The sequence below is a fragment of the Delphinapterus leucas genome, chromosome 1 (assembly GCF_059928025.1).
Source record: "Delphinapterus leucas isolate spDelLeu-1000000601 "Yukka" chromosome 1, BTC_Dleu_Yukka2, whole genome shotgun sequence".
Lineage (NCBI taxonomy): Eukaryota > Metazoa > Chordata > Mammalia > Artiodactyla > Monodontidae > Delphinapterus > Delphinapterus leucas.
This window is the reverse complement of record NC_143129.1, coordinates 129,924,203-129,951,834: the sequence shown is the minus strand read 5'-3', so window position 1 is coordinate 129,951,834 and position 27,632 is coordinate 129,924,203. Positions and strand designations below refer to the sequence as shown.

The window sequence follows — 27,632 nt, the reverse complement described above, 5'->3', positions numbered from 1 at the left end:
GAGGTTTCTGGAAAATAAAGCCTAGTGAGGTTCTAACCCAAGGACAAAAGAAAAATGAGGACTGCAAAGAGGATCTGGCAGGAAGGGGACACGATCACACTAAACTGGATCACAATTTTAACTTAAACATTTAATGTGGATTCTTAAGCACTTTACATCCTATACTCACTTAACTAGACTATGGTTGATTCACTCAACACATAAACTTTCTAAACATTAAGATAATTTTGCTGGCACACACGGTATCACCATGAATTAGTTGAGACCTGGCATACTATTCTGAAAAGTTTGTCTATCCTGAAAATGCAATCTGGCACAATACCATAGGGGAGAGGCTAAACATTCAAGGAATTCAAGTCTCCTCATAGTAGCCTTTCATCTTTTTCTGACTGTGACTCACATTTTACACTATAACCCAGCAGTCACACATATGCAAGTAGACACAACATACACCCCTGACACTATTGTTTCATAAAGTAATAAGGACCCATACTATGTGCTCTAGTTTTTCCTTATTATCTGAATTTAGATTCTACTTCAAAAAAAAAAAAAGTGGGGGTCACAGCCCACAAATTGAATTCATAATCCACTAAAGGGTCCCAATCCTAAAAAACACTGCTATAAAAAATGTTAACATTTGGGAATCATTTTTTTTCTGGTTTTAAAGTCTAAAATTGTTAAAATAAAAAAAAATTTAAGAAACCCTCCAATTCATCTTACTAGGGAAATAAGATTATAGAGCCAAGTTACCTTGTCTCATATAGCTATGTAGTTCCATGATTTCCCTCCCCTTTTCCTACTGTCACACAATTCTTTGCATGTACCATGTTTTCAATAAATACATACTGAATAAAAAAATTATGGGAAGGTATAGGCTAGAAATGACTTCATAAAGTAGGTAGATTTTTAGCCAGGTCTTCACAGCAGCAGCAGATTTCAGTTGGTGAAGTAGGAAAAAAAAAAAAAATATATGCAAAGGGACATGGATTAAAAATTAACACCAGGTTTCATGCTTACAAAACGATTTTAATCTACTTATTAGTGAAGACTCAAAGATCAAAAACAGGTTCACAAAAAATCACCAAAGACTGTATCACAGAAAAATAAAAGGTGATACATGGTAAACAAAACCTATGAGCATACTTATATAAACTCACTGAATGCCAGGAATGAAGTCTACCCCCTCTCTCTTTAGAACATTATAAATTAAGAAAAGTAAAAGTTATACCTCAAAATTCTGCTCCATTATGTTTCCACCTTTACTCAAACTCTCCATAATGGCTTTATTTCGAAGAATATCTTCTTCACTGAGATGTTCTCTTCTTTTTCTTGATTCTAAAACAAGTCCATTCACCAGATAAAAGTCGGCCAAAAAGTTTCCTACCCTTTCCTAAAGCAAAATCAAATATTTCAAAATAATAAAGTTTATCTTAGATTTTTTTAAAGTTTCGAAGTAATACACAGTTTCTTCATAAACATATAACATTTAGATGTAAATAAAATATTCCTCTGGTACTTGAAATTATCAAATTATCTTATACATTCTATTAGCTAAAAAATACATAAAATTACACATTTCAAATTTGTAAAGGAAAATTTAAAACACACAAGATGTATGGTAGTTAATCTGCAAATGAATTAAGTGTAAGTAAAAACAACACATAGTATTCCTTTAGAATCTACTCCCAAGTAGCACAAAACTATCTGACAACTTAATTTAGCTAATAGTCAAGTATCATGAGTTACAAGGAGGGGTCAGGGATAATTAATGTTCCCATTTTATAGATAGAAAAAAATGGAATAAAAAGAAATAAAAATTTCTAGTACAACTAAAATTAATTACCTGTTCCAATATTCTCTAACAGGCCCAAACTTCAAGTTACAGTTGCTTGCTTCTTTCAACAAAGGGAGAACAAACAAGTAGTTTTGCTCATCAATATAATTATGTATTTATATTATGGATTGGGGATAGGGAAACTCAAATGGATTAAAATGACATCAAGAAAAGAGGGCTCCTTCAACATTAACCTTCACCTTTTTCCAGACCCACAGGTGGTCAGTGTTTGAAATACCTTACCTCAAAAAACATGATCAGTAACTACTGAAAATAAGCTTCCCATTTCTACCTGCATGCAGATCACTTGCTCTCCTCTTGCTGCTGTTTTCTGGCATTCCAAAACTAAGTGTTTATTGTTGCTTCCATTTCCACCTTGCTTTTGGTGGCTTCCTTACCAGTCATTAGAAAGCAAGGCATTCTGTACCTGTTTCTACCTACAAAATGGGAACCATAAGCATTACTGACTCCCTCCTTACCTGTCAAAGATTTAAGAAGATCACCTAGACACTCTTCAAGAGCTTTGAGCTGCTTAGCAGTAGCACTAGATGAACAGCAGCTTCAATTTTTATCTTCTCTTGAAGTGATCCTTCTAATGCTGTCCAGAAGAACAGAGTACAAACAAATAAGACTTCAAGCCAACAAATGGATTGCAATGTAGGATCTCACAACTGGGAATCCTATAATGGTACTTGTTGCCAAATAGGCTTAGAGAGGAAAATTGATGAACCTAGATCTCACAGTGAGAATTTTTCTGTGGTTGGGAAACACTCAAGTGATAATGATCAATTTTTGAAATCTTATAATGAAAAAGCATTTATTAAAAATAAATCATATCAATAAAAAAATGTAAATGTATATTCCCCATAATCCAGCCATTCCATTTCTTGCTATCTATAAAAGACAATGCAAAGGCATGTAAAAGGATAGTAAACATAACATCATTTATAGTGGGAGAAAACTGGACACAAATGTGTGTCCATCTAAATGTCCAAAAATAAGAGACTGGATAAATAAATTACAACATATCCATACTATGGAATACTGTGCAGTTGCTAAAAAGAATGAAGTAATACTACTGAAAAGAAAACACTTCTAAGACATTGGGGGAAAAAAAGTTGCAAAACAATAGATAAAATGACACTTTATGAAAAATAAACCTATCAATCATAAATAGATAGATATTTATGTACATAAAGCATAAAGAAAGGTCTGGGGGATATACAGCTGGATAACCTTCTGCAAAGGACTCTGGGATTGTGAGTAGTGGTCAAGGGAGATTTTTCAGCTTTATGTGTAAGACTGTGTGGTGGTTAATTTTATGTCAGTTTGCCTAGACTATGATGTCCAACTGTTCAATCAAACACCAGTCTAGATGTTGCTACAAAGGCTTTTTGTTTGTTTTGGCTGTGCTGTACAGCTTGCAGGATCTTAGTTCCCCAACGAGGGATTGAACCCAGGCCACAGTGGTGAAAGCACTGAGTCCTAACCACTGGACCACCAGGGAATTCCACGAAGGCATTTTTTAGATTAATTAAAATTTACATCAGCAGACTTGAAGTAAAGCAGATTACCCTCCATAATATGGAAAGGCCATATCCAATCAAATGTAGGCCTTAAGAGCAAAGACTAAGGTTTCCCAAAGGAAAAGCAATTCTGCCTCAAGACTGCAACACATAAACCCTGCCTGAGATTCTAGCCTGCAGATTTCAAACTCAAGACCATATCAACTCTCCCCTGAATTTCCAGCCTGCTAGACTGCTCTAAAAATTTCAGACTTACCAGCCTCTACATTCACACAAGCTATCCTTAAAATAAATCAATCTCTCCCTCATCCTTCTCTCCTTCTGTCTATAGGTATATATACATCTATATGCAGATATATACACATACACAGAGAGATACAGAACTCCTACTGATTTTGTTTCTCAAAGAACCCTGACTATTACAGGCTATTTTTGTCTTTCTAATGAGGATATATTCATTTCTACTGTGTGTAATAAAAGATAAATAGAATTCTTAAAATCTTGGCCCTTACCTAATGTGTTACTTATCCTTGACTTTAAAATTTTATAAGATGCTTCTTCATACATGCAACTAAAAAATGTTTGAATATATTTTGAACATATTATATTTGAAATATTATATATTATATAACCTCTTGCTGACAGATGAAATGGGAATTATGGAAAGAATTTACAATTCACTAATGGGGAAACCGCCACTGAGATTTAATTTAATTACAGTGTTGTAGAAATGTAAGCTTATTTAATTTTAGTCAAATATATGGAATACTGAGGGACAGATACTGGGTAAGTAAATAGTTTAAAATTCTAAAAGAAGAAAGAAAAAAGGTCCAGAGAAATGAATTTAAAAGTATATGCTTCTTTGTGGTCTTCCTAAGAAATAAAGCATTAGAAATATAATGGAACCATGTGAAGACATTGTTCCCTGTATAATAACAAGGCAACAAACAACAAGAATATTTTTCAACATAAAATTCAAATGAACTAAACTTTCTCTCCTGGCTTCTCCTATCTTCCAACTCTGTAACCAACCAATATAATTCCCTATTTGGGTTCAAAGAGAAGAGAATAAACTACTTGAAAACAAGTAAGTAAGATACTTCTTTCTACCTGTATTTCCATCACATTATTTTGGCAACATTAAATACTAAACAATTTTTAAAGTGTAAAAATCTCAATTTGCACATACTGTTTTATCTTCCCGAAAAAGCCATCCTGTTTGGGCACGCGTGAAAGAAATTGATTTGGTTGATAAAGTTGCAGAGTAAATATCGCTACTCATTAAAATGTCAACCTCTTCTTCTGTTTCCATCTCTGATTCCTGGGGTGGGGGCAAAAGGTAAATATAAGAATCTAGGTTTTCAGAGGTTTTTAGCGCCACATATGAAAATGTCAACAATTAAAACGTTACAGATTTCAAAAAACAAAAAGGACCAATTCTAAAAAAATGTGAAGTGCTAGTTACTCTAAAAACAATTACAGAAGTGTAAACTTCATATAACTAAATAAGTTAGAATTATAACTAATTATGAATCTAAAAATACAGGACACATAAAAAGGGTACTCACACTCTTCCAGATATGTAATGGAAACAATACTAGATTACCCATTACAGAAGTACAAAGTATGCAGAGTAATTGTAAAAGATTACTTTAAGAATTAAGAAGACACGTCTGAGACAAAATGCCTGTAAGAAGGTTTTGTTTTCTTTAAGTATAGATGAATCTTACTTTAGTTCTTTTTAATCTAAAGACCCACCACTATGAGCCTTTCTTTCCCAATAGTTTTAAGTGGAAGGAAGGAAGGGAAGGAGGAAAGGAGAGAGGTGATAAGGAAGGAAAAAAGGAAAGGAGGCCACATGGGATCTTCTCTATACACCTTATAGAAAGAAAAGAAATCCATAAATATCAACTCATAATTTCCAAACTCAATTAGCAGCCTTGCTTCAACATATTCCCCAGTGCTGGCATAAAATAATTGATCGATAATTATTTTTTAAAAGAGAAAGCTTTGTGCTTGTTTCAGGGACAGAAAACTAAGAGACCAGGTACAGAAGAGTAAATGAGTAGGTATTAGATGAGGCTCTATTCTAAATAGAATAGGCCAAGAGAGATTCTCTGACATTTAGGACCCCAGAATCCGAAGAAAAGAGGGAGAAAAAAGGTAGAACCTAGAGAGTTGACTGGAGAATGAGAACCATCCATAAGGTTTCCAATAAGTAGAGGCTCTATTTTCCCTACCTCCTGATTTCTAGATTCCCAGGAGGCCCATTTTCTATTCGTCACCACAAGCTTTCACCCAGATATAGCCCATTTCCTTCACCCTTACAAGTGAGGGATAGAATATCTTGACATTAATGCTAAGGCTGTAACAGGTGAAAATGTATTCCTGGTAACCCAAACTAATTCTGAACACAATTTCCTAAAGAGAAATTTTGACTGGCATAGATTGTACAGAACTGTTAACCATCATGATGTAAATATATTACAAATCAATTAGGATTTTATGTACTAGCTTGGGAACAACACTATATACAACACTACCTATGAAGAAATTTGCCTTAAGTTTCAAACATCCCAATTTCAAATAAACTTTTGAAACATAACTCTTCTGTAAATCATAGACTATCTCCTAACCACATCATTGAAAAAGACCTGTTGTTAATTACATTCATTCAACAAACATTTAATGAACAATTATTACTTATGTATACATATTAGGATAAAAAACAAGTATTCCCTGCCCTGAGGATTATTGCTCAAAATCTAGCATTTCTGTATTCTTTTAGACATAAAATACACACACATATACCCTAAATACCAGACCACTGGTGATCTCATTGATACTATAACATCAGCTAATACTTACACTACTAGCCTTAACCTCTGGCTTCTCTTTTACTACTATCTTTCCAACTCATCTATTGCCCAGTTAGCTATCCTGTTGTTATTTAAAACATAAGAATTCGAATTATTTAGTACATATATGAGAGTCTAGAATAAGGGTCAGCAAACTATGTCCAGCAGTCAAATCCAGTCCACCATCTGCTTTTCAAGTAAAATTTTATTAGAATACAGCCATACTCATTCATTTATATATTGTCTATGGTGGCTTTTATGTTAATAACAGCAGAAGTGAGCAGTTGTGACAGAGACCATATGACCTGCAAATATATTTAAATATCTAAAATACTGACTCTCTCCCTTTGCAGAAAGATTCTGCCAAACCCTAACTAGAATGTACTGATGCTGTATTAGGTACCAGAGACCACAACTAAAAGAACCCCAAACCTCTGAGAAGCTTAGCCCCAAAAAAGAAGAAAGCCATATAGACAAAAAGAGCATTAGAAGCTCTATGGTACCACATTAGTGAGAACATCAAGAAAACAATGGTCACTTGGCAGATGAGGAAGTAACACTAAGTAGGTGCCCCACCAGGGTGAGGGTACAAGAAGAAGGGTATCCCCAGAATTGGAAACAATATGAACAAAGGAATGAAACACTAAATAGCCTGGAAAAAATTGTAAAGAGTTCAGCATGAAGGTATCTATGATAACAGGGTAAGAAAAAGGCTGGAAAAATGAACAAAAGCCAGGTCACAGAAGGAACCATGGCATGCTAAGGAACTTGGATTTCATTCTTCAGGCAATAGGGAACTTTTAAAGTGTCTTTAAGGAAGACAAGTGTCATGAATTTGTTTTCAATGTTCAACCTATCTCCAATATGTGAAATAATTTAAAAGCAGACAAGAAGGGGGCCAGGAAGATCCCAATAGTTTTAAGTGGTTTTTGAGACTTAAGTAGTTTATGAGACTTTTGTGACAGTCCAGTTGACATAATGAATATCTAAATTATGGCAATAACAGCATGAATAAAAAAGGGATAATTATAAGACATGAGGGAGACAAGAATAACCACACATGTTCTCTAATTAGGAAACGTGAGAATACAAGAAAAGATGTCAAAAAAAACCTCCAATTTTTCTCGCTGAACAGAGAATGATATCAATCACCAAAGGAAAGAAAATGGGAGAACGGGCACCTTAAAGGGAAAATAATGAGTTAAGTCTTAAATAAGCTAAGTTTTGAGGTACCTAAGAGACACACAGGATATCCATTAGGCATTTAAATAGCTAGGTCCCCACTCAGAAGATCTGAGTTACAAATATATACTTGTGAACTATCAACTGATAAGAGGTAGTGAGAGCTGTGGGAATGGAGGAGATTATTCTGGCAATTTGTAAAAATGAGAACATCAAGCGCATATCAATATTCAAGAAGTGAGCATAGAAAAGGAAACAGGCAAAAGAGAGTAAGAAGGAGATATGGGAAAAGAACATCTAATGATCAAGGTCAAGTCACAAGGAAATGCAAATTTTAAGAACTGAGTTACCGATAATAGCAAATACTTCAGAGAAGTCTATATAAAGAGAAGGTTGAAACTAACACACTGATTTTAGCAACAGATCCAATATGAAGGTCATCTAAAACCCCAAACCTGTTTCCTTTTCCAAATGCCCCAATTCTATCTGTGGCACCACCATCATTTACTCTGTACTGTAGTCTGTTCAGTGTGCAATAGCATCATGCTTAAAAAAACAAGGTACATACCTTAATTTAAAAATACTTTATTGCTGGGACTTCCCTGGTGGCACAGTGGTTAAGATCTGCCTGCCAATGCAGGGGACACAGGTTTGATCCCTGGCCCAGGAAGATGCCACATGCTGCAGAGCAACCAAGCCCGTGCGCCACAACTACTGAGCCTGTGCTCTAGAGCCGTTGAGCCACAACTACTGAGCCCGTGTGCCACAACTACTGAAGCTTGTGTGCCTAGAGACTGCACTCCGCAACAAGAGAAGTCACTGCAATGAGAAGCCCATGCACTGGCAACAAAGAGTAGCCCTGGCTTGCCGCAACTAGAGAAAGCCCACACACAGCAACGAAGACCCAAAGCAGCCAAAAAATAAATTTTAAAAAAAACACAAAACTTCATTGCTAAAAAATGCTAACCATCATCTGAACCTTCAGCAAGTCATAATCTGTTTGCTGGTAGAGGAGTCAAAATATTTCGAGAATTACCAAAATGTGACACAGAGACACAAAGTAAGCAAATGCTGTTGGAAAAATGGCACCAATAGACTTGCTCAACACAGGGTTGCCACAGACCTTCAATTTGTAAAAAACGCAATATCTGTGACGTGCAATGAAGCGAAGTATGCCTATAACCATAAAACACATATTTTCCCCCCTTCCATTCTCTCCCTTTTCCAATCCATCTTGCATACTAGCTGTGTGATCTTAGCGATATCTTTTAACATTTATAAGCCTCAATATTTTCATCTATAAAATAGAGATGGTACTATTTAGACAGGTTATTTTAAGGATTTAATAAAAGCTTTAAAGTATTTATAGTTCCAGTATGCTGGCATTTAATGCTTAATATATGATAGTAATTGATATACAGTTTGCTCTCCATAACTGCAGGTTCCGCATCTGCAGATTCAACCAACCAGGGATCAAAAATATTTGGAGAAAAAAAATTCCAGAAAGTTCCAGAAAGCAAAACTTAAATTTGCCACACAGGCAACTAGTTACAAGGTATTTACACTGTATTTACAACTATTTACCTAGGCTTTACATTGTATTAAGTATTATAAGTAATCTAGAGATGAATTAAAGTATATGGGAGGATGTGTGTAGCTTATATGCAAATACTACACCATTTTATATAAGGGACTTGAGCATCTGTGGATTTTGGTATCCTTGGGGATTCCTAGAATCAATCCCCCACAGATACCAAGAGACAAACTGTATACTATTAATACAATGCCACTATCCATAGCACCTAGCAGTGTCTAGCATTTATTAGGTCCTTGATAAAATGTTTGAGGAAGAGAGGGAAGGAGGAAAAGTCAAAAAACTATTATATATAAGATTAATTCATTTAAATTACTTTTTGATCAAATCAATCCCTTGTTTAAGAATCTATGACTCTCTATTGCCAACTATAACAGATCCTAAATTATTTTATCTGGCTGTTAAGGCCTTCCATAAACCATGTTCCTATGCTCAGTAAGAGAAACCTTCACTGCAGTCAGATAGATTGCTTTTCTGTTTCCCAAATAAACCATTCTTAGTCCTACTTTCCTGGCTTTACTCATCCTGTTTCCCCCACAAGGAATGTCTTTTTTTCTTCTCTTCGAATCCAAATCTTCCTTGCTCAGTGCCAGTTAGGAAACTATTTATTTCAATAGTACACATACAAGGTAACTAAGGTCTTGTCAACAGATATGACAGTAGGAGGGTCTAATCTAAGAGATGTTGAGGAAGGGGTCACAAGATGTGGTAAACGTAAGGAAAGGAAATGGTGAAAAATAAAAGCCACAGTGACAAAACAAAATATTGACCTAAAAACATTTGTAAGGCTATCAGTGATATATATAGATACTAGAAAAGCTTTTTCTTTGGTTTATAAGCATTCAGGGAACAACAGATATAAGATGATGGTGAATATGGTCTCTCAAAGGTCGTTGTGAAGGCAATTCCAACATGGAGATATGGTGTTTAGAAGGGGTATAATTTTGTACTTTAAGAGTGAAAAGACGGAAAAAAGAAAGGTGCCCAAAGAGTTGGGAAAAGTAAAATGGTACAGACAGAGAGCCAAGAGAGGTGTTCATATTAAAGAGATAGAGATGGTCCACAACAATAAAAGAAACTAAGATAGGAAGATAAATGGGGACAGGGCCAGAACAGGTTCAACAAATGAGAACTATGAGAAGTTAGGGTTTATTTAACTAGGAGATCATCAGTGAATTAAGAGCAAACAGACTCAGTGGATTAGTCCGGATAGAGAACAGATGATAAAACTTTTTTAAAAAGCAAGAGGTAAGAAAATCAAAGCTTTAGGAATGAACTATCTCAATTATGCCTTACGCCTTTTAAAACAATTACACCGAGGCTTGGTTGCATACACAGACTTCTTTTATTTTTTTAGCCGCACCCCGTGGCATGTGGGATCTTAGTTCCCCAACTAGGGATCGAACCCTCACCCCTTGCATTAGAAGGCGGAGTCTTAACCACTGGACCACAGGGGAAATCCCTACACAGACTTTTTTAAACCATTTACAGGAATACTGATAAAGACCATATGCTCACCTCATGGTGTATTCGCTGATAAACTTTTTGTTCATTGTCTAATACTACAAAAGATTCAGAGGGTGCCGCATCCCCATTGAAAATGAAGCTTAAATCCCCTCGTTGGCACTTCATGTCAGTAAAGTCTATGAGAGTAGTGTCAAGCCTGTGAAAGATGGATAGATGAGAAATTCTGACAAATAAAATTTCAATAAAACTTCATATTAATTAAACAAGTTTTGCTCCCTCTAAACTCAAACCAAGATGCTAATACCATATTTCAAAATCAAATTTATAGATAAAAACTAAATTTAAAATATCTCATTAAAAACACCAAAAGAATATTTAAATATATATTCAATTTTATCTATATTTCATTTTTCTGAATATATACTTCATTAATCCAGCAAGAAAAAGGTTGTTTCCCCATTGTTGATGCATTTCTCTAACTGTACCCTTATTCTCTACCATTTCCTATACTGTAGCTACTCCATAAAAGTTACTTCAAGGGGGAAGGGCAGAAAAGGAAAGCAGACCTGTCTAACATTCTCTGATACTTTCAAAACCAAGTTGCTAGCTCGGCAGAGTACAGCTGACCCTTGAACACCAGGGTTTGGGGCGCTGACCCACATCCCCTCCACAGGTAACTTTACAGTCGGCCCTCCATATGCACATTTCCACATCCTCAGATTCAACCAACCTTGGATCATGTAGTACTGTAGTATGTATTTCTTAAAAAAGATCTACGTATAAGTGGGCCCAAGTAGTTCAAAACGGTATTGTTCAAAGGTCAACTGTATATAAGAGAGGTATAGCCATGGACGGACCACATTCTTAGACTAAGGACTGTGTGTCCACAGTCTTGTCCTTATGATCTGCATCTATGCTTATGCTTGGTACCAAACCTTGCTTCATCCTTCAACTCGATAAACCATTTAACTTACTCTAAATTCTTGGCCTTTCTGCTTGACTTCCCAGATTCAGATTAGCATTCTTTTTCCCAGCATTTTCTTTTCCAACATCTCTACAGCCTGAAAACATTATGGATCGTTCCTATGGCAAATATTCATGGACTCACACACTTGTATGTTTGTTGTGCTCACTATAACCAAGACCTGGCATGGTCGACCCAGTGGGTTGGTCTCAAATAAAATCTACAAATCACTACTTGCTGAAATTTGGGAGAATAATGGAATGGAAAAGTTCACAAGTACCCTGAAGTGCTTCAATCTTGCACAAGGCTTTGTAGGAGAAGCTGAAAGATGGAGCATATTTCGCATGCAAAAGAATAACTAGGGTTACATATAATTTATCACCAAAACTAGTAGTTTTTAAAGGTGAAGGTGATACTGTTAATAATTTTACCAGGACAACAGAGGTGAACAGGGAAATATGGTTATCCTATGTATAAGAGGCTCTTTTCTGAGCCATATAAAATACACACACCCCTCAGAACCGAATAAGAAGTCCGAAAAAGAAAACCAAGTCACCAACTCCTATATGAGTGAACACTACCTGCTGCTTTACAGTTGAATTCTAGCCCCTGGTCCACTTCCAGTAGCCTGCTACTGTACTACTGGTGCCTGTACTACTAAACATATCCTGTTATTGCTTGTACATGTGGCGTAAGAGAAAATAATGCCAGTAAAAGGGGCTTATCCCCTACCTCTATAAGATGCGGGCTACTGAAGTCTCAGAAAAGGAACAGATCATTTTACATGCATGGCCTATTTGGACTCCAAGCTTCAGCTACCAGGGAACTCTATACCCCACAAAAAAAGAAGAAAAGGGCCAGAACAGTCTTTTGCCTCCATTCCCTTCTTGCCCATCCTGGGTGAGAGTAGTAGTGGGTTGCAAGGGGTGGGGATAGGAAATGTGAGAGAAGAGATGTACAGAGAGACAAAGACAGACTGACACTGGCAACATTTGAGCCCTTAAATCTAATTTATCATAATGATATAATTTATAATATAATTTTTTATATAATTTATCACAATGATATTTTAATGTATTAACTAGTCCTTGGCTTTCAGCTTATAAGCCTAAATACTTTTAATTTTGCCATGTAATTCACCATGAAGAACAAAAAGTTCTTTATACAAATGCAAAGATTTGAGTAGAACATGTTCTGTTTCAGATAAAAACTTGAAAAATGCCCAAGTAACAGTGAAAAGGAAATAGGGCCTACTCGAAATAGGAAGAGCCTGACTGAGAAAGTTTGCAATGATTATTTTAGTCAGTGGTTATATGTAACCTCAAAATTATTAACAGTGAAAATATTTGTTAGTATTCTCAACAATAAAGTTGCCCACACTTTCCTATTTCTACTAAAGTATTAATTTCTCTTTGACAACAAGAAGATACTTTTTTTTTTTTTTGGCCACACGGCCTGCAGAATCTTAGTTTCCCGACCAGGGATGGAACCCGCGCCCTTGGCAGTGAATGCGTGGAGTCCTAACCACTGGAACACCAAGGAATTCCCAAAGAAGATACTTTAAATTATCACATAACTGTCATGAGATACAAGTAAAATTCATTTGAAGTGATATTTAAAAGAACTAATCATCTCCTGATGTTTAAATTTGAAAGTTTTTATTTAATGTTAACAAACTTCTTTTTCTTTAAAATAATTCTTCATCTATGCAAAAACCTTTGTCATACATCCTAAAATGCAGCTTCTCCATTAATCTAGTAAACTTTGTTTGATAACTAGCACTTTGAACCTGTCACATTTCTCCCTCAACCTCGGCTGCTAGTAAGTCCCAGGTTTCAGAGTCTTGCTAAACGGCAGTAGCTTCCCTTAAACTACATTCTTTGACACAATTATTCTCTCTCAGCCTCTTATTCTCATGTCTCTATCTTAACCATTTTGTGGTTTTTTTATCATCTATATTTATTAGGTAATATGCATCATGTCATTTACTTTTAAAAGTCATATATAAATGTGAAACAATTTTTTAAAAGAAAGAAGCTCCTTTTCTCCTAAATTTAAGAATCAAACAGAACTAAAACTAACATTTAGTTAAAGTAGCACATGGAAGATAATACTATTCTCCCAAGTTATCTACTAACTTTGGCAAGCACCTATATTAAGCATTTTTAAACTGATAATTTTTTAATAACCATAATATATTGCTAACAATAGGCTACTGAATTAAATCTACATCAATATCAAATCCTTTCCTAGTTTTCTAACCTATACTTTTCTGTATTTTCCAAGGTTTCTATAATGACCATGAATTTAATGTGCATGAACACTTTCATAATCAGAAACATTTGAGGAGGTTATTTTTAAAAACAAAATCACAGAAACTTCTACCTTAATAGAATTTTGCTGGAGAATAATGACCCTAGAACTTACTTCCATCTAAAGGTTACCTCTTCATTATAATTCAACATATTGAATAATAAATCTCATAAAGAGTTGATTTTTTATAATTTCTGCCTTGTGACATGATAAGATCTGACAGGAAGTCAGAGAGGTCCTGGCTCAGTGATTAATTCGCAATATGCTCATAAAAATCACTTCACTTGTCAGAACGTTCTAATCTATAAAATGAAGAGTTTATATGAGATAACCTTTTAAGACATCTCTAGTTCTAGACCCTTACATATTCAAATTAATATTCTGGATTTTTATAAGATACAGACATGTAAAATTTTATGTATATATAAATATACTAATAAATATGAATATACTAAAAAGTTGGCATATTCACCAGCATTATATATAGCTTAGATATATATAACTTGTAAATATACCTATATTAACAGAAAGCTAAAGAGATAATGATAAAATCCTGAAATAAATAAAATAAATAGATTCCCTGTGAGATCCAAACATCAATCTTAGTTTTAAAAGGAAACAGAAGAAAATTAAAATTAGCCTTAAAGTGTTCACTAGAATGGATAGATGACTGAACAGATGAATGGCTAGAAGCATGGATGGGTAGACAGGGGAGGGAAGGGTTGGAGAGGGATGGAGGAAAAACAGGACAATAGTTATGTCCTCCTTATGTGTCCCTTATTCCCTACAAAGCTAGGAAGAGGGAGATGACCATCTTAAATCTTCTTAGTGTTATATCATGATCTTCACTCGACTTGCCTTCCAGATAGTCTGTAGTTAAATAATAATACCTTTGTTTTAGTCAAGATTTTATGCCTTTGGTTCCTTATCTGTAGTATCTCAAAGGAGATAAAATATTGTGAATATATTACAACATGTTATAAAATACTACATCCAAGTATAAGCTATTACTACAAAAAGAAAAGCTATCTCTAAATCTCAATTATCTGTTACTCAGAAAAAAATCAAATCACCTTACCTGATATTGATACCTTGTTTGTATATTTTACATGCATCAGAAGGCAGAATTCGGGAAAGTAAAGGCACTGTATTTGTAAAAAGAAAAGGCAAAAAATAACCACCTAAAGTTCAGAGAGATTACAAATTTTTTTAATTAGAAGAAGAGTAATGTAAACATTTTACTATTTCACCAAAATTGTAATAATTTCCTTTAAAATAGTATTTTCCACTTAAAAATAATATACAAAGCCATTTTGAGCAACTTCAAATACCTACTATTTAATTGTAATTGCTGTATAGTTCACCACCACCACCCACCAAACACATGTAAGAGTAGCAGAGTTGATATAATGCCACTCTTGGGTATATATTGTAGGATATTACTGTAAGTTAGAAAACGATGCCCTGTGGTAACTAAACCCTCCTGAATGGGTAACCAGATAAGCCTGGATTCCATCTGATCCTCTAAATATAATTGGATTAAATACCAGAAAAGTAATATGTGTAATAGAAAAAGGCACTTTTAGAGCTAGATAGTTGAATTTGAGTCTGAATCCCAAATATGTTGGTTACTTAAGCTCACTGTAGCTCAGTTTCAAAATCCATAAAATGCAATCATACTATTGACTTATAGATTTCTATATTCCAGTGTTGCTTACATTCATATCACAAGCTATATTCTCATAGTTTTTTATCATTTATTATCTGCTATATTTTGAGGAAATATGAGTTATTCTATGGATAAATAAATCTACATAACAGGCTATATAATTAAACTACCACATACCAAAAAAAGAAAAAATGTGAAACTCAAAATTCTTGAAATTAAAGATTACATCACATGTACATGTGTATGTAAGTGGGTGTGTGTATCTATGTAAGATATATTACATGTATATTTTACAAAACTCTGTGTTTTAAAAATGGGTGATAAATCAAATGGGTTAGAAATAAACAAAGACTTTGGAGAAAATTAAGGGCTAGTTTTTTAGTTAACTTTTTCAAAAGCATCAATATTTGCTCACTAACATTAAAGGTATACCAAATATAAAAATGTCTTTTTTAAATCCTTAGAGGTCATTTAATCCAAAATGATTTCCAGCATTGAAGACAGTTTTCTAGACTTCTTATTTTATAAAAGCAAGAAAATTTTACTGCCCAGAGGGAATATCAACTAAGAGTTACCCTGGTCAAAGAACATAAGAAATCATTTTCCAATAAAATTTTTCCTTATATGAAACAACAGAAGTTAAGAAGATTAATAATGGCATAAATCTACGTAAATGATCAAAGCTCCTCTTTCATGCTTATTGAGATCCAGTTTTTCTGTCCTTAAATATTTGGTGTAGCATGAAAAAGATGATTACAAGAAGACAGCATCCTAACAATTTAAATTTAACTTATTACATCTTCTGAAGTAGTATGGTAACCTATAAAAACAAAACTTAGAATCACATACCAATACCCATTTATCAAAAATCAGAAAAAGAGTAAGAGGGGAATGTAGAAAAAAAATAAGAAGCTTAGGGTTTGAAAAGCAAAAGTTAAAAAAAAAAAAGATATCATTGAGAAAAAAAGATTTTAATGCATTCCAAAAATAAAGCAATTTTCATTTTCCCAATTCTGTGATGACTTTTTCTTCCCCAATTTAAACTGAACAATTAGGCTGTCTGTATCTAAGTTACCTCAGCATAATCTGAGAGTCTAACACAGCGGCATAATCCTCTGAACTGAAAAATGGAAAGTCTCAAAATTTTAATTTTGGTTTTGCTATCACTTACTCCCTGATTTTAAGAAGAGTTTCTAGGTCGAATGTTTTCCATCTATAATATGCAAAAAACAGTCCCAAATACAGGATGGATATTCTGTAGATTATGAGATAAAGAAAAAAAACTATTAGTTTTTCTGTTGAAACATGCTATATACACATAATGTTAAATTTGTAGTGATTATAAAATTATTTAACACTTTACAGTATCTGAAGGGCTTCCTTCAAAAACATGATTTCATTTCATCTACACCAAAACAAAGGCTTGAAATAGGTGGGGCAGTTATTATTATCCCCATTTTTAAAATGAAGAAACTGAAGCTCAGGAAAGTTATGTGATTTGCCATGTCAAACAGTTAGGAGCCAGTACTTCTGATTCCAATTTAAAGCTTTTCCACACCTAAAAACTCAAGCTGGAATAATTTAGTCACCTCCAGACTTGCTATTAACCAAGTCTAAGGCTATTTTCAGCTAACTACTGAAGGAGAAAGAGTAGAGTTTGTGGGCTCCACAACCTCTAAATTAAACTTAACGCCGGACCTCAATATTTCTTAACTTCCTCTTATTTCTGGGTTGCCTTTTTTTTTTTTTTTTTTTTAAATATTAGGGGCTTTAACAAGGGGAGGAACCATGCCTAAACTCTGGAAAAAAGCTTGATAATCAAATCTAATAATAGAGATTATCCAATTTTTTTAATCCAAAGTGTCTAAGCTAAATCTAGCCAATGAGTTTAGTTTTTAAAATTATAGATGATATCTAACCATCAGGTGCTAATAATTTGACATGAAATCAGTAAAAACCTTTATCAACAATGAAACAGATGGGTTGACTTTTTTGCATCAAAGTCAAGTTCTCAAAGAAGCAATACTTTAAACAAGTACCTCAGTGGTTGCATAATGAACTTGATTATGCAACATTTATAATGTGTTTATAACTATAGATCATATGCACAATTTCTGGAGTAATTACATCCATTTCTATTTCTTCATGTAACTGAAATGTCACTTTTAAAATATTTTAGAACATTTTGCTCAGCAACATAAAGTGACTATCTTAGAATTCAAACCACTAACAACTACTAAGACAATCAATTAAAGAGACAGTACACTCAAGGGACAACCTCAGTTTAGGATCGCCAAGAATGACTGGGGTCTTTACAGATAGAAAAAAACCGGGTGAAAAAACAGTACTCAGGCTTTAGACCAATCTAACTTAGACCTCTTTTATTATACAGAGCTATTACAAACCTTTTTTTCTCTCAGTATTCTAGAACACTGGGACTTCTGAATAATTTATAGAGCATAGAGGACTATGAGAGTTAACAAAACAAAATCATGTGTGATCTTTTTTTTTTGGCTGTGACATGAGGCTTGTAGGATCTCAGTTCCCCAGTCAGGGATTGAACCTGGGACACAGCAGTGAGAGTCTGGAGTCCTAACCACTAGGCCACCAGGGAACTCCCTCATGTGTGATTTTGATGGAGCCAAAACTAGCCTGATGAACTACAGTTGTTAACAATGTTAGAAAAAACTGATTATATTTAGGGATTAAAATTTTACATTTAGAGATTAAACACTAGAAAAACCTTAATCACCCATGCTGTACAATATTATGCAGCTGTTAAAAAAAAAAATGAAGTACTTCCTCATGAACTAAAATGAGATACCTATGATATATTAAGTAAACGTGACAAAGTGCATAATGATATAATAGTATGATCCCATTAAAAAAAAAAACTAATGCTGAGGATATATATACATATATACATTTATATTTATATATATGTACATACACACACGTTTGTAAGCATTGAAAAGAGTTTGAAATATTCATATGAAACATTAACAGTGCTTTCTAGAGTTATCAATATCTGATTTATTTTTATGATTATGATCTATTTTTATGATTATTTTGGTGATAATAAGCATTCAAATATCTTTAATATCATAAAGATTAATTCAGATGCTTTAAAAAACACACATAAGCATACTATATTCAAACCTATATATAGATTACATTAAATAAATATTTAACCCAAAAGTTAGTGGTTTGGATAGTTGTTTACTTAGTAAAGTAAAGGTCACTAGGATCAAACTTCCTATTTGGACACCAAAGTTTTCTCCCTAAGTAGCCTCATGTTTAAAATGGGGAGGAGAGAAAACTTACCTTGCCAAGGTAAATCAATAAATGGCTGTAAAATATCTAGGAATTAACGTCTTTCATAAATAAGTGCAAGAGTATGCAACCAAATAGTACGTTAAAACAGTGGCTATAAAGTATGCAATAAAAGCAGCAAATGTGATTGAAAGATGACAAAACATACAAAATCAATTAATGTTAACCAAATTCTTCACATTCAGGGATCTAAATACTATATGTCAAACTTTCCTAAATTCAGTAATCTAATAATCCCATAATTATTCTTCTCTTCCCTCTGAAAATTCCTTATATTAAATTATTATAATATTTGAACCGGCATTTTATTTAAAAAAAAGAGAATTTTTAATCTTAAAAATAATAATTATGAAAGTTACTAATCAGGTTAGGATAATTAAGTATTACTATAGGGCTTTATAACCATTACATTCAACATGATGAAAAATATTTTAATTTCCTTAGGGCAATATTTGTTATGTTAACATTTCTATATAATAGTTATTTTTGCACTTGCATTTCTGCATACGTACATATTTTATAGTAAAATATAGCACACTCTTACCCCAGCTTTGAAAATCCCAGTGAAGTTCTAGATAAAAGTCACCTAGCTGAGAAATGAAATATGAATAATTATTGAATGCACACCTTCGTTAACAGCTCTTATACCTACTTAATATATTTTGCTTAAAAAAATCTGTTATTAAAGGTCTATAGACAGGAATAGGAAATAATTTCAATGTATGGAGTTGGAGACAGAACCAAAAAATATATATGGTTATTACTTAAAATTACATTACAATAGCAGACATTACTACACATATCTACAAAGGAAAACTCACACCACTCTAGATTTTACAAGAACGTTTTAATCACATAAGAACATATCTGAAACTGACAGCCATTTAAATTTGCATCAATAAATATTCCATTTCGCATAACAATAAGTAGTATTGTAAAAATACTTAATAACTTTAGAAGTGTTATAAAAAAAACAGTAACTTCCAAAATGATTATTGTGTAGGCTCATAATGGTCTAATAAAATCAACCACTGCAATACAAACTTTTTTTCTATAAAGTGATAACATAGGTTTACTAAACCTGAAATAATATGTCATCATATGAGATCTATAGAGAACGTTTTTATTTCACAAATTAGAAGCTAAACATCAAAGACTATAACTGTTCAAGGAACTATTAATCAAATATTGTCAAAAAAATTTATCCCTTGAGATTTCAAAAACAAAGCATACCTAAAAGAAGACATAGTCATGATGATATATCTTTCTCCCACAGTTCTTTCACGCATCCAAAATACAGAGGAAAAAACAACAGAAAACAAACCTCTCTCCCTTTCTGTGCCAGCACACCCAGCTCTTACCATCATGAAGTAGGACAGACAAAAAGAGTTTTGTTACATAAAGAAAATGCAAACTGCTCCTAAGGCAGTAGCACTTCAGCTCATAGAAAATCTTTCAATCCAAAGGACAAAGGAAAACTACTGCCATTAATTATGACTTACCTCCATTTTTCTTAGAGCTCTTACCTAATTTACTGAAAGCAATAATTCTTTATCTGCCTTCTAATATCAAAGCAAATAATGCTTCCCATAAGATTACACATCATAATCAGAGTATTTTGTAATGTCATTATTGCTTAATTGAAGCAGGATTTTTACCATTTCTTGACCCTTAATAATTAGTGAGAAATTAAACTGTATTTTTAAAATGCTTAAAAGTACACTTACAATTACCCTTTAGGGCAAAATCAGCAAAGAAATTTAGCCTACCTCTTTCAGGGCTTTTAATAATCGAGGTCGTTTTTCTTCAACACTTTCCCTGGATTGCTGCTTAAGCTTCCTTAAAAGAGCTGTAACTAAAATTTAAATTTAAAAAAATTTTTTAATTTAAAATAAATTTCACCATGCTAGTTTGCCAATTACACCTCAATAAAAAATTTATGAAAAACAATTTCACCATGCTAGGAAACACCACTGGCTTATTACACAGAGATATAATATAGATATTGTGAATAAGTTGGAAAATACCTTTAGCAAAACTGTTAAGATCCTCAAGGAAAATTGAAAACAGATACCTCGACATCAACTTATTCATACTAGTTTTGCTAGTTTTTAATCATCAGTAGGCTTTATCTGAATGAGTCAAGATTACCAATCTCAGTCAGATGATGCAGTGTCCTGTTGTCAACACTGATCTAAAAGATGATCTCAAAGATAGATCTCAAAAATCCCACTGGACATTATTTTTCTAAAAATGTAATTATCTGCAATTGTTACCAGTTGCATCTGTTCTTCTTTCACTTGAGGCTGTACTCTCACATACCACCAACATAGCATAAAAAATACTAAAATGAATTCTACTCTATCTGTGAAAAGAACTTTTGACTCTAATAAAACCTGAAACCCCCCAGAGCGTCTTCTCAACAGTTAAGAGATGGAGATTTAGACAAATTGCCTAAGCGCAAACCACAGCATTACTACTTATTAGCTGTATAAACATGGAACACTTACTTAATTTCCCTAAACTTCAGTTTCTTTTTTTCATATGTCAATTAAGAATAAAGTGAAATCTGCTACATGGAGTTACTATAGAGGCTCTATATAAATTGCTTACTACTGTGCCTGCAAGTAGGTAAGTATAAGTTTTGTTTATTAGAATAAAGGTCTAAAATTAACAAGCAAAATCAATCCCTAACATTTATTGAAATAAGGGAAAATATTAGCCTTGAATGAAATAAGATGAAAAAATGTACAGAGGGGGGTAAAATGTATACATCAATACATGCTGATTTCCTCCTGGTCCTGTTTTCATATACATATGTATACATACAAACAAATAAAAATACTATTATTTTTTACTATTTTACAGTATGCACTCTTATAAACTACTTAATGTCTTATATGGAATACAGAAGTATAAGGGAAGTATAAGGTTGGGGGGAAAATAATGTGGAAAGAAGACAGTAATAAAATTAAATCAGATTTGTTTTGTCCACAAAGGCCAAATTAGGAAAAGCTCAGGGAGAATATGAGAAATAGTAGAATCTACACTTATTTTTAACCACAGGTCTAACTTTAATCCCAATGTATTTTTAAAAGCCAAAAATCAAAGAGCAATGTTTAAATTACTAAAGGTCTTTTGGGACAGAAGAGGATGAGACCTAAAAGTCAGGGAACACGGGACCTAGTTTCAGTTACACACTACCTGTGATCTCGGTCAGCAGTTCCCAAACACAAGTCTACATTTCAGTGGCCAACTGTTCAAGTTTCCAGTGATATGCAGCCAAATGAAAAAACTGGGTACCAGGGTGGATTTCTTTTTCTTTATACATTATATACTTTTTTTAAATTTAAGGACTATTCTTTCATTTTTGGTTTCAAGGTGTCTTTTTTTTTTTTAATGAAATTGTGATCGCAGAAGAAAGTACTTTTAAAGTTCTTATATGCTAAAGTGAAAAAGTCAGCTACTCTACAACAATCCTTTAATAAAATTCTTTTCTGGTCTATAAAATCCAAATAGTGTGAGAACCAATGACCTATATAAACATTAGGGTTCTTTACAGATTCAAATTTATATGAATCTGGTTAACCTTCATGTTCATTATAATTTAACTTTAATATCAAAGTGATATTACCTAAATGTAGTAGAATTCTTTTTATAATTCTTCTCCACTATAAAGGCAAATACTTTAATAAATGTTTATTCAATCTACCTTGCCTTCAAATTCAAACAGACCCCTGTTGACATAAAGAACAAAAAGAATTAATTTCCTAAATAGAAAAGATATCAATGAAAAGCAGAAGTCATATCGTTTCCATTAACTAAATATACTGTAATTGACTGAAGACATTTAGTAAATAGAAAATTATGTTAAAATGACCAAACATTATTAAAAACGTAGTGACAACAACTGTATATAGCATAGTAATGTATGCAAAGAAATTCCTGTTCTATGAGACTTCACATTAAAAATAACGTCACTTGTGGAAGCAGAAATGAACACTCAGAACACAATTAGACAGGGACTTCCCTGGTAGTGCAGTGGTTAAGAATCCCCCTGCCGGGCTTGCCTGGTGGCGCAGTGGTTGAGAGTCCACCTGCCGATGCAGGGGACACGGGTTCGTGCCCCGGTCCAGGAAGATCTCACATGCCGCGGAGTGGCTAGGCCCATGAGCCATGGCCGCTGAGCCTGCGCATTCAGAGCCTGTGCTCCGCAACGGGAGAGGCCACAACAGTGAGAGGCCCGCGTACCGCAAAAAAAAAAAAAGAATCCACCTGCCAATGCAGGGGACATGGGTTCGATCCCTCGTCCGGGAAGATCCCACGTGCCGCAGAGCAACTAAGCCCATGTGCCACAACTACTGAGCCTGCACTCTAGAGTCCGCGAGCCACAACTACTGAGCCTGTGTGCCACAACTACTGAACCCACGCGCCTCGAGCCTGTGCTCCGCAACAAGAGAAACCACCACAATAATAAGCCCGTGCACCACAACGAAGAGTCGCCCCTGGTCACCACGACTAGAAAAAGCCTGCCCGCAGCAACTAAGACCCAAAGCAGGCAAAAGTAAATAAAATAAAATAAATAAATTTATATAAAAAACACAATTAGACAAAATTACCATCATATTTGGGGGGAGGGTCAATATTTGTACTCCCATACTGTAAGGATCTTATTAACAGTGATTGATAATGAAAATAAAATCAGCTTTAGAGGATTTGGATGATATTAGGCAGAATTCATACAAAGACTCAAATGAAGAACTCCAGAAAAACACAACTAACTTAACTTTCTCTTTCCTTCTTCTCCCATATAGAGTACTTGTAAAGTTTTCAGTTTTTTGCGTCTAAAGTTTTTGGAGCTATGCCCTACTGCTCCAAGTATTACTTAAATGTGTATCTTCTGCCTTCCACTTCCTTCTGTGCTCCAGTCTAATTATCTCCTACTTCTTACTTGTACAGTTCCACCTGCATATACTACAGAAAACTCAAACTCAACAAACCTAACACCAAATCAATTAAAATCCATACTGTTCTTTTTCCTATTTTCTGTATATCAATTAATTAATGAGATAGCCATTAATCCATGATAAAGACTTTGGAATTACTCTGAATCCTTCCATTACTACCAGTATCCAAGAGATAATCAACCACTGTAGATTCCTTCATTTATCCTTCTAATCTATCCCTTACTTTTCTAAACACACTGTCTCTTCTTTAAGTCAAGTTTACCATATTTGTTCTAAAGATTATTTTTCAAAAAATCTCTTGCCTCCCTACTCAAACAGTTTTCAGGCTTATCTAATAATGTCAATTCCTGCTTTAAAGTCTTCTGAGGTTTTACAGTGACTGGAGGTTGAGATTAAAACCTTGAAAAGCACATCTCAGTCAGTGTGGCTCCTTTACCATCAAACTTCATCTCTCAAAACTACACTTCACCCCTTCACCCATGGTTGCCATGTAGCCTCATTTAGGGAGCCACACTGAAATATACATTGTTCCCTAAAACGTGCCTTGTTCTTTACATTTCCATGCTTTATATATATTCTGCTGTCATAGGCTAGAATGTCCTTCCCCACCTAATTATTAACTCCTAAAATCCTTTGAGACTCAGCTTAAATATACCAAACACCTTGCCAAAACTGAAATTACTTTCTCCCTCATCTTTTTTCCTCTAGTACTTTGTGAATACTTCAGAATACTGCAGAATATTCATTGGTTTCTCTCCCCCAACTAAGATGAGTTCCTCAATGTCAAAGCTAATTGCACATTCCTACTACGTTTCCAATGCACCTGATAAGTACTTAAGAGACAAACAGACAATCCCTACTCTAAATGAAGCTTACTGCTTAATGAAAGTGACAGGTAGAATTCTGGCATAGTATACGGGCAGAGAAAGCTTCCTTGTACTTGAACTGAGATCTGAAGAATTATAAGGAGCTGGGGCAGAAGGGGAAGGATGTGTGAATATAAGAAACTGAAAAGCCAGCAGAGCTGACATACAGAAACCATGTGGAAAGAACAAGATAAGGATGGAGATTAAAAACTGACATTATCATACTAGATCTTATAAACCAAGCTAGAGATTTTCGTCTTCATCTTAAGAATAAGAATTTTTAAAGGGTTTTAAATAGGAAAGTAACATGACTAGAAAAAGAAACTAGAAGAAAATATAATAACTCTCTGGGTGAAACTATTTCCTTTTGTTCTTCAATAATTTCCTAATTTTCTATAACAAATGTTATTACTTTCTTAAAAGAAAAAAATATTTTAAAGTTTTGAACATCTCAGGAGAGTTATAGTAAATAAAAATCTTAATATAATACTTTTCAGAAAAATGTTAATTCTCGATTAATCTCAAATTTTCTTTGCAGTTTTAATTTTCTTTGTTCTAGGAGCCAGAAATGAAAGGATGAATAAGAAAACATACTCATGACTTGAGTCCTCACAAAGATTATACCATCAGGATACAGTGTAGGGAAAAGACATTGAACAGTTATTTAGAAGTGTGCTGAGTGCCGCAAAGGAAAATAATGGACCACTTTGAAAACATATAAGAGAAGGTAATCTACTTAACGAGTTGGGAAAAGAAATATAAAGTTGAGACCCAAATGAAGAAGACTGCCAGTTCCTGGTAAGACTGCAAACCAACAAAGACTGCTGTCTCTTTCCCTCCAAACTAACTTTTGATGTGCTACAAAAATAAGACCGAGTCTGATAGAATTCCTAAAACTACCCTAACATAAATATACCACAATGAAAATCTGTATAAACTATGAGTAAGTCCTGGAGAGACAAAACACAGCTAGGTCTCAGTATAGATAAGAACTGGAGCCACCAACGGTCAGGGATGGGGTGCAGGGAACAGACAGATAAAGGGAGTCAAAAGGTACCAACTTCTAGTTATAAAAGAAATAAGTCATGTGGATGCAACGTACAGCATGTTGACTATAGTTAACAACACTGTACTGCATATATGAAAGTTGTAAAAGAGTATATCTTAAAAGTTCTCATCACAAGAAAAATAGAAGTACTGTAACTATGTATGGTGATAGATGTTAACTAGATTTATTGTGGTGATCATTTCACAATACATACAAATAATCAATATGTTGTACTACTGAAACGAATATAATGTTGTATGTCTACATATATTTTTACTTAGGTACATTTATATATAATATATATGGTAATTATATATATATAAAGTCATGAATAATTCATATATAAGTTTGTAAGTAACTGCAAACTTCTTATAGTATGGAAAGTTACGCTGAATGACAAATATCTCAAATGCATCACTTCATAGTTTTAGAATACATATCAACAATAGTAATTTATATTGCTTACTCATCTGTCTATCTCCATAACTGATGGCTTCCGCCAGCGGGCTCCATCCCTGAGCATTTTTCACCTTTACTGGAGCATTGTGAGCCAAAAGTAAATGGGCACATTCTGAAACATAAAATGGTGATAACGTCAAACATCATGCAAATTTCAGAATCTCTAAATTAAAAACTCATGTAAAAATTCAAGAAATCAAGTTAATATAATAGATCTATGATATAAGTACTATACTATAGAGAATTATAATTTTTAAAATTCCTCTGTATCTAAACCAGGTTATTTCAGATCCTTAGATTCAAGAAGTATCTATTCTATTACCTAAAAATAAATTGGATCTCTCTGCAAAGAAACTATTATATTCCCTAATAATTGTTCCCAAGGGTATTTTGAGAATGTTTCCATACTATAAAAGACAGCCCAAGAATCTCAAGAGTAATTTACCTAAAAATTTCTACTATCTAATAAGACCCAAAAGAGGATTTGTACATCTGCAAGGTCAAATGGAAAGCTCATTATTTATTTCAGGGGAAAAAAAAGTATTCTCAAAAAGAATCACTAACATTTCCACAAACCCTTATTTTTCAAATTTTACAATTCGTTTATTTCAGAAAAACACCCAAAAGGGACAAAAACTTGTTTATGACTACAAGGACAAATCCAGACAGTCCTTCTAGTAATCAAACAAAGTCTAAGGTATACTAAGCTCCCCATCCAGCCCAGGCACAGTCACCCACTGAACCTTAAGGGGAACACTGAAGACTGTGCCACAAGTGACAGAATAATTACATATAAGAAAAATCTATGCTCAGGACACAGTTCCCAAACCACTGGATTTTTCTTTTATCTCTTCCTTTTTTTGGGGGGTGGGGGGCCGTGTCCTGAGGCATGCAGGATATTAGTTCCCGGACCAGGGATCAGGGATCGAACCCACGCCCCCTGCAGTAGAAGCATGGAGTCCTAACCACTGGACTGCCAGGGAATTCCCAACACTGGATATTTTAGGAAGCACTGAGGGATCTCTGGCCTCTTGGATCTTGGCTGATAAGTTCAGGGGTGGTGGGTATAAATCATTGCTCTCAACGTTTCCAGTTATTCATGGGAAAATTAATGTACATAGTACTTCATCAATGGATTGTGTGGTTTCAATTGTTTTGTTTATATAGTATTTACTGTTCCCAACTCCAGTGGCTGGGGCATATCCAACATTTAACACAGGATACTTGGTAATCTGAACCGAGTCTTAAAATAAGAACATAATATATGACAACATGAATAAAAGTTTCCTACAAAAGAAAAAAAAAGTCTAAGGTATAGACACTTGTATACATTGAGGAAATTTGTTTTTAATTCAAAATAAAAAGCATATTAACAGGCAGAAAAACATTTGAAACCAAGGCTCATGGGAAATTTAGGATGGCTATCCAACCTAAATTCCCTAAATGAATGATTCATTCATTCAATCAGTCTTTTAGCAAATATTTACCAAGTGCCTATTATATGCCAATTCTAAGTACTAGGTCCTGGATATAAGTAGTGAGAAGAAAGATA

General features: G+C 34.0%; 1 protein-coding gene across 2 annotated transcripts in view; it reads right to left on the bottom strand.

Moving 5' to 3' along the window:
- The window catches only part of ANKRD13C (ankyrin repeat domain 13C), a 78,438-nt gene that overhangs the window by 18,598 nt on the left and 32,208 nt on the right, over nucleotides 1-27,632 (bottom strand). For both annotated transcript variants that reach the window (XM_022581102.3, XM_089921116.1), the window contains 7 exons: nucleotides 26,088-26,192; nucleotides 20,510-20,595; nucleotides 19,285-19,330; nucleotides 14,817-14,883; nucleotides 10,513-10,657; nucleotides 4,550-4,681; nucleotides 1,229-1,390 (listed from right to left, as the gene is read on the bottom strand). In XM_022581102.3, coding sequence (XP_022436810.1) covers nucleotides 1,229-1,390; nucleotides 4,550-4,681; nucleotides 10,513-10,657; nucleotides 14,817-14,883; nucleotides 19,285-19,330; nucleotides 20,510-20,595; nucleotides 26,088-26,192 — 743 coding nt within the window. The remainder of the gene's footprint in view (nucleotides 1-1,228; nucleotides 1,391-4,549; nucleotides 4,682-10,512; nucleotides 10,658-14,816; nucleotides 14,884-19,284; nucleotides 19,331-20,509; nucleotides 20,596-26,087; nucleotides 26,193-27,632) is intronic.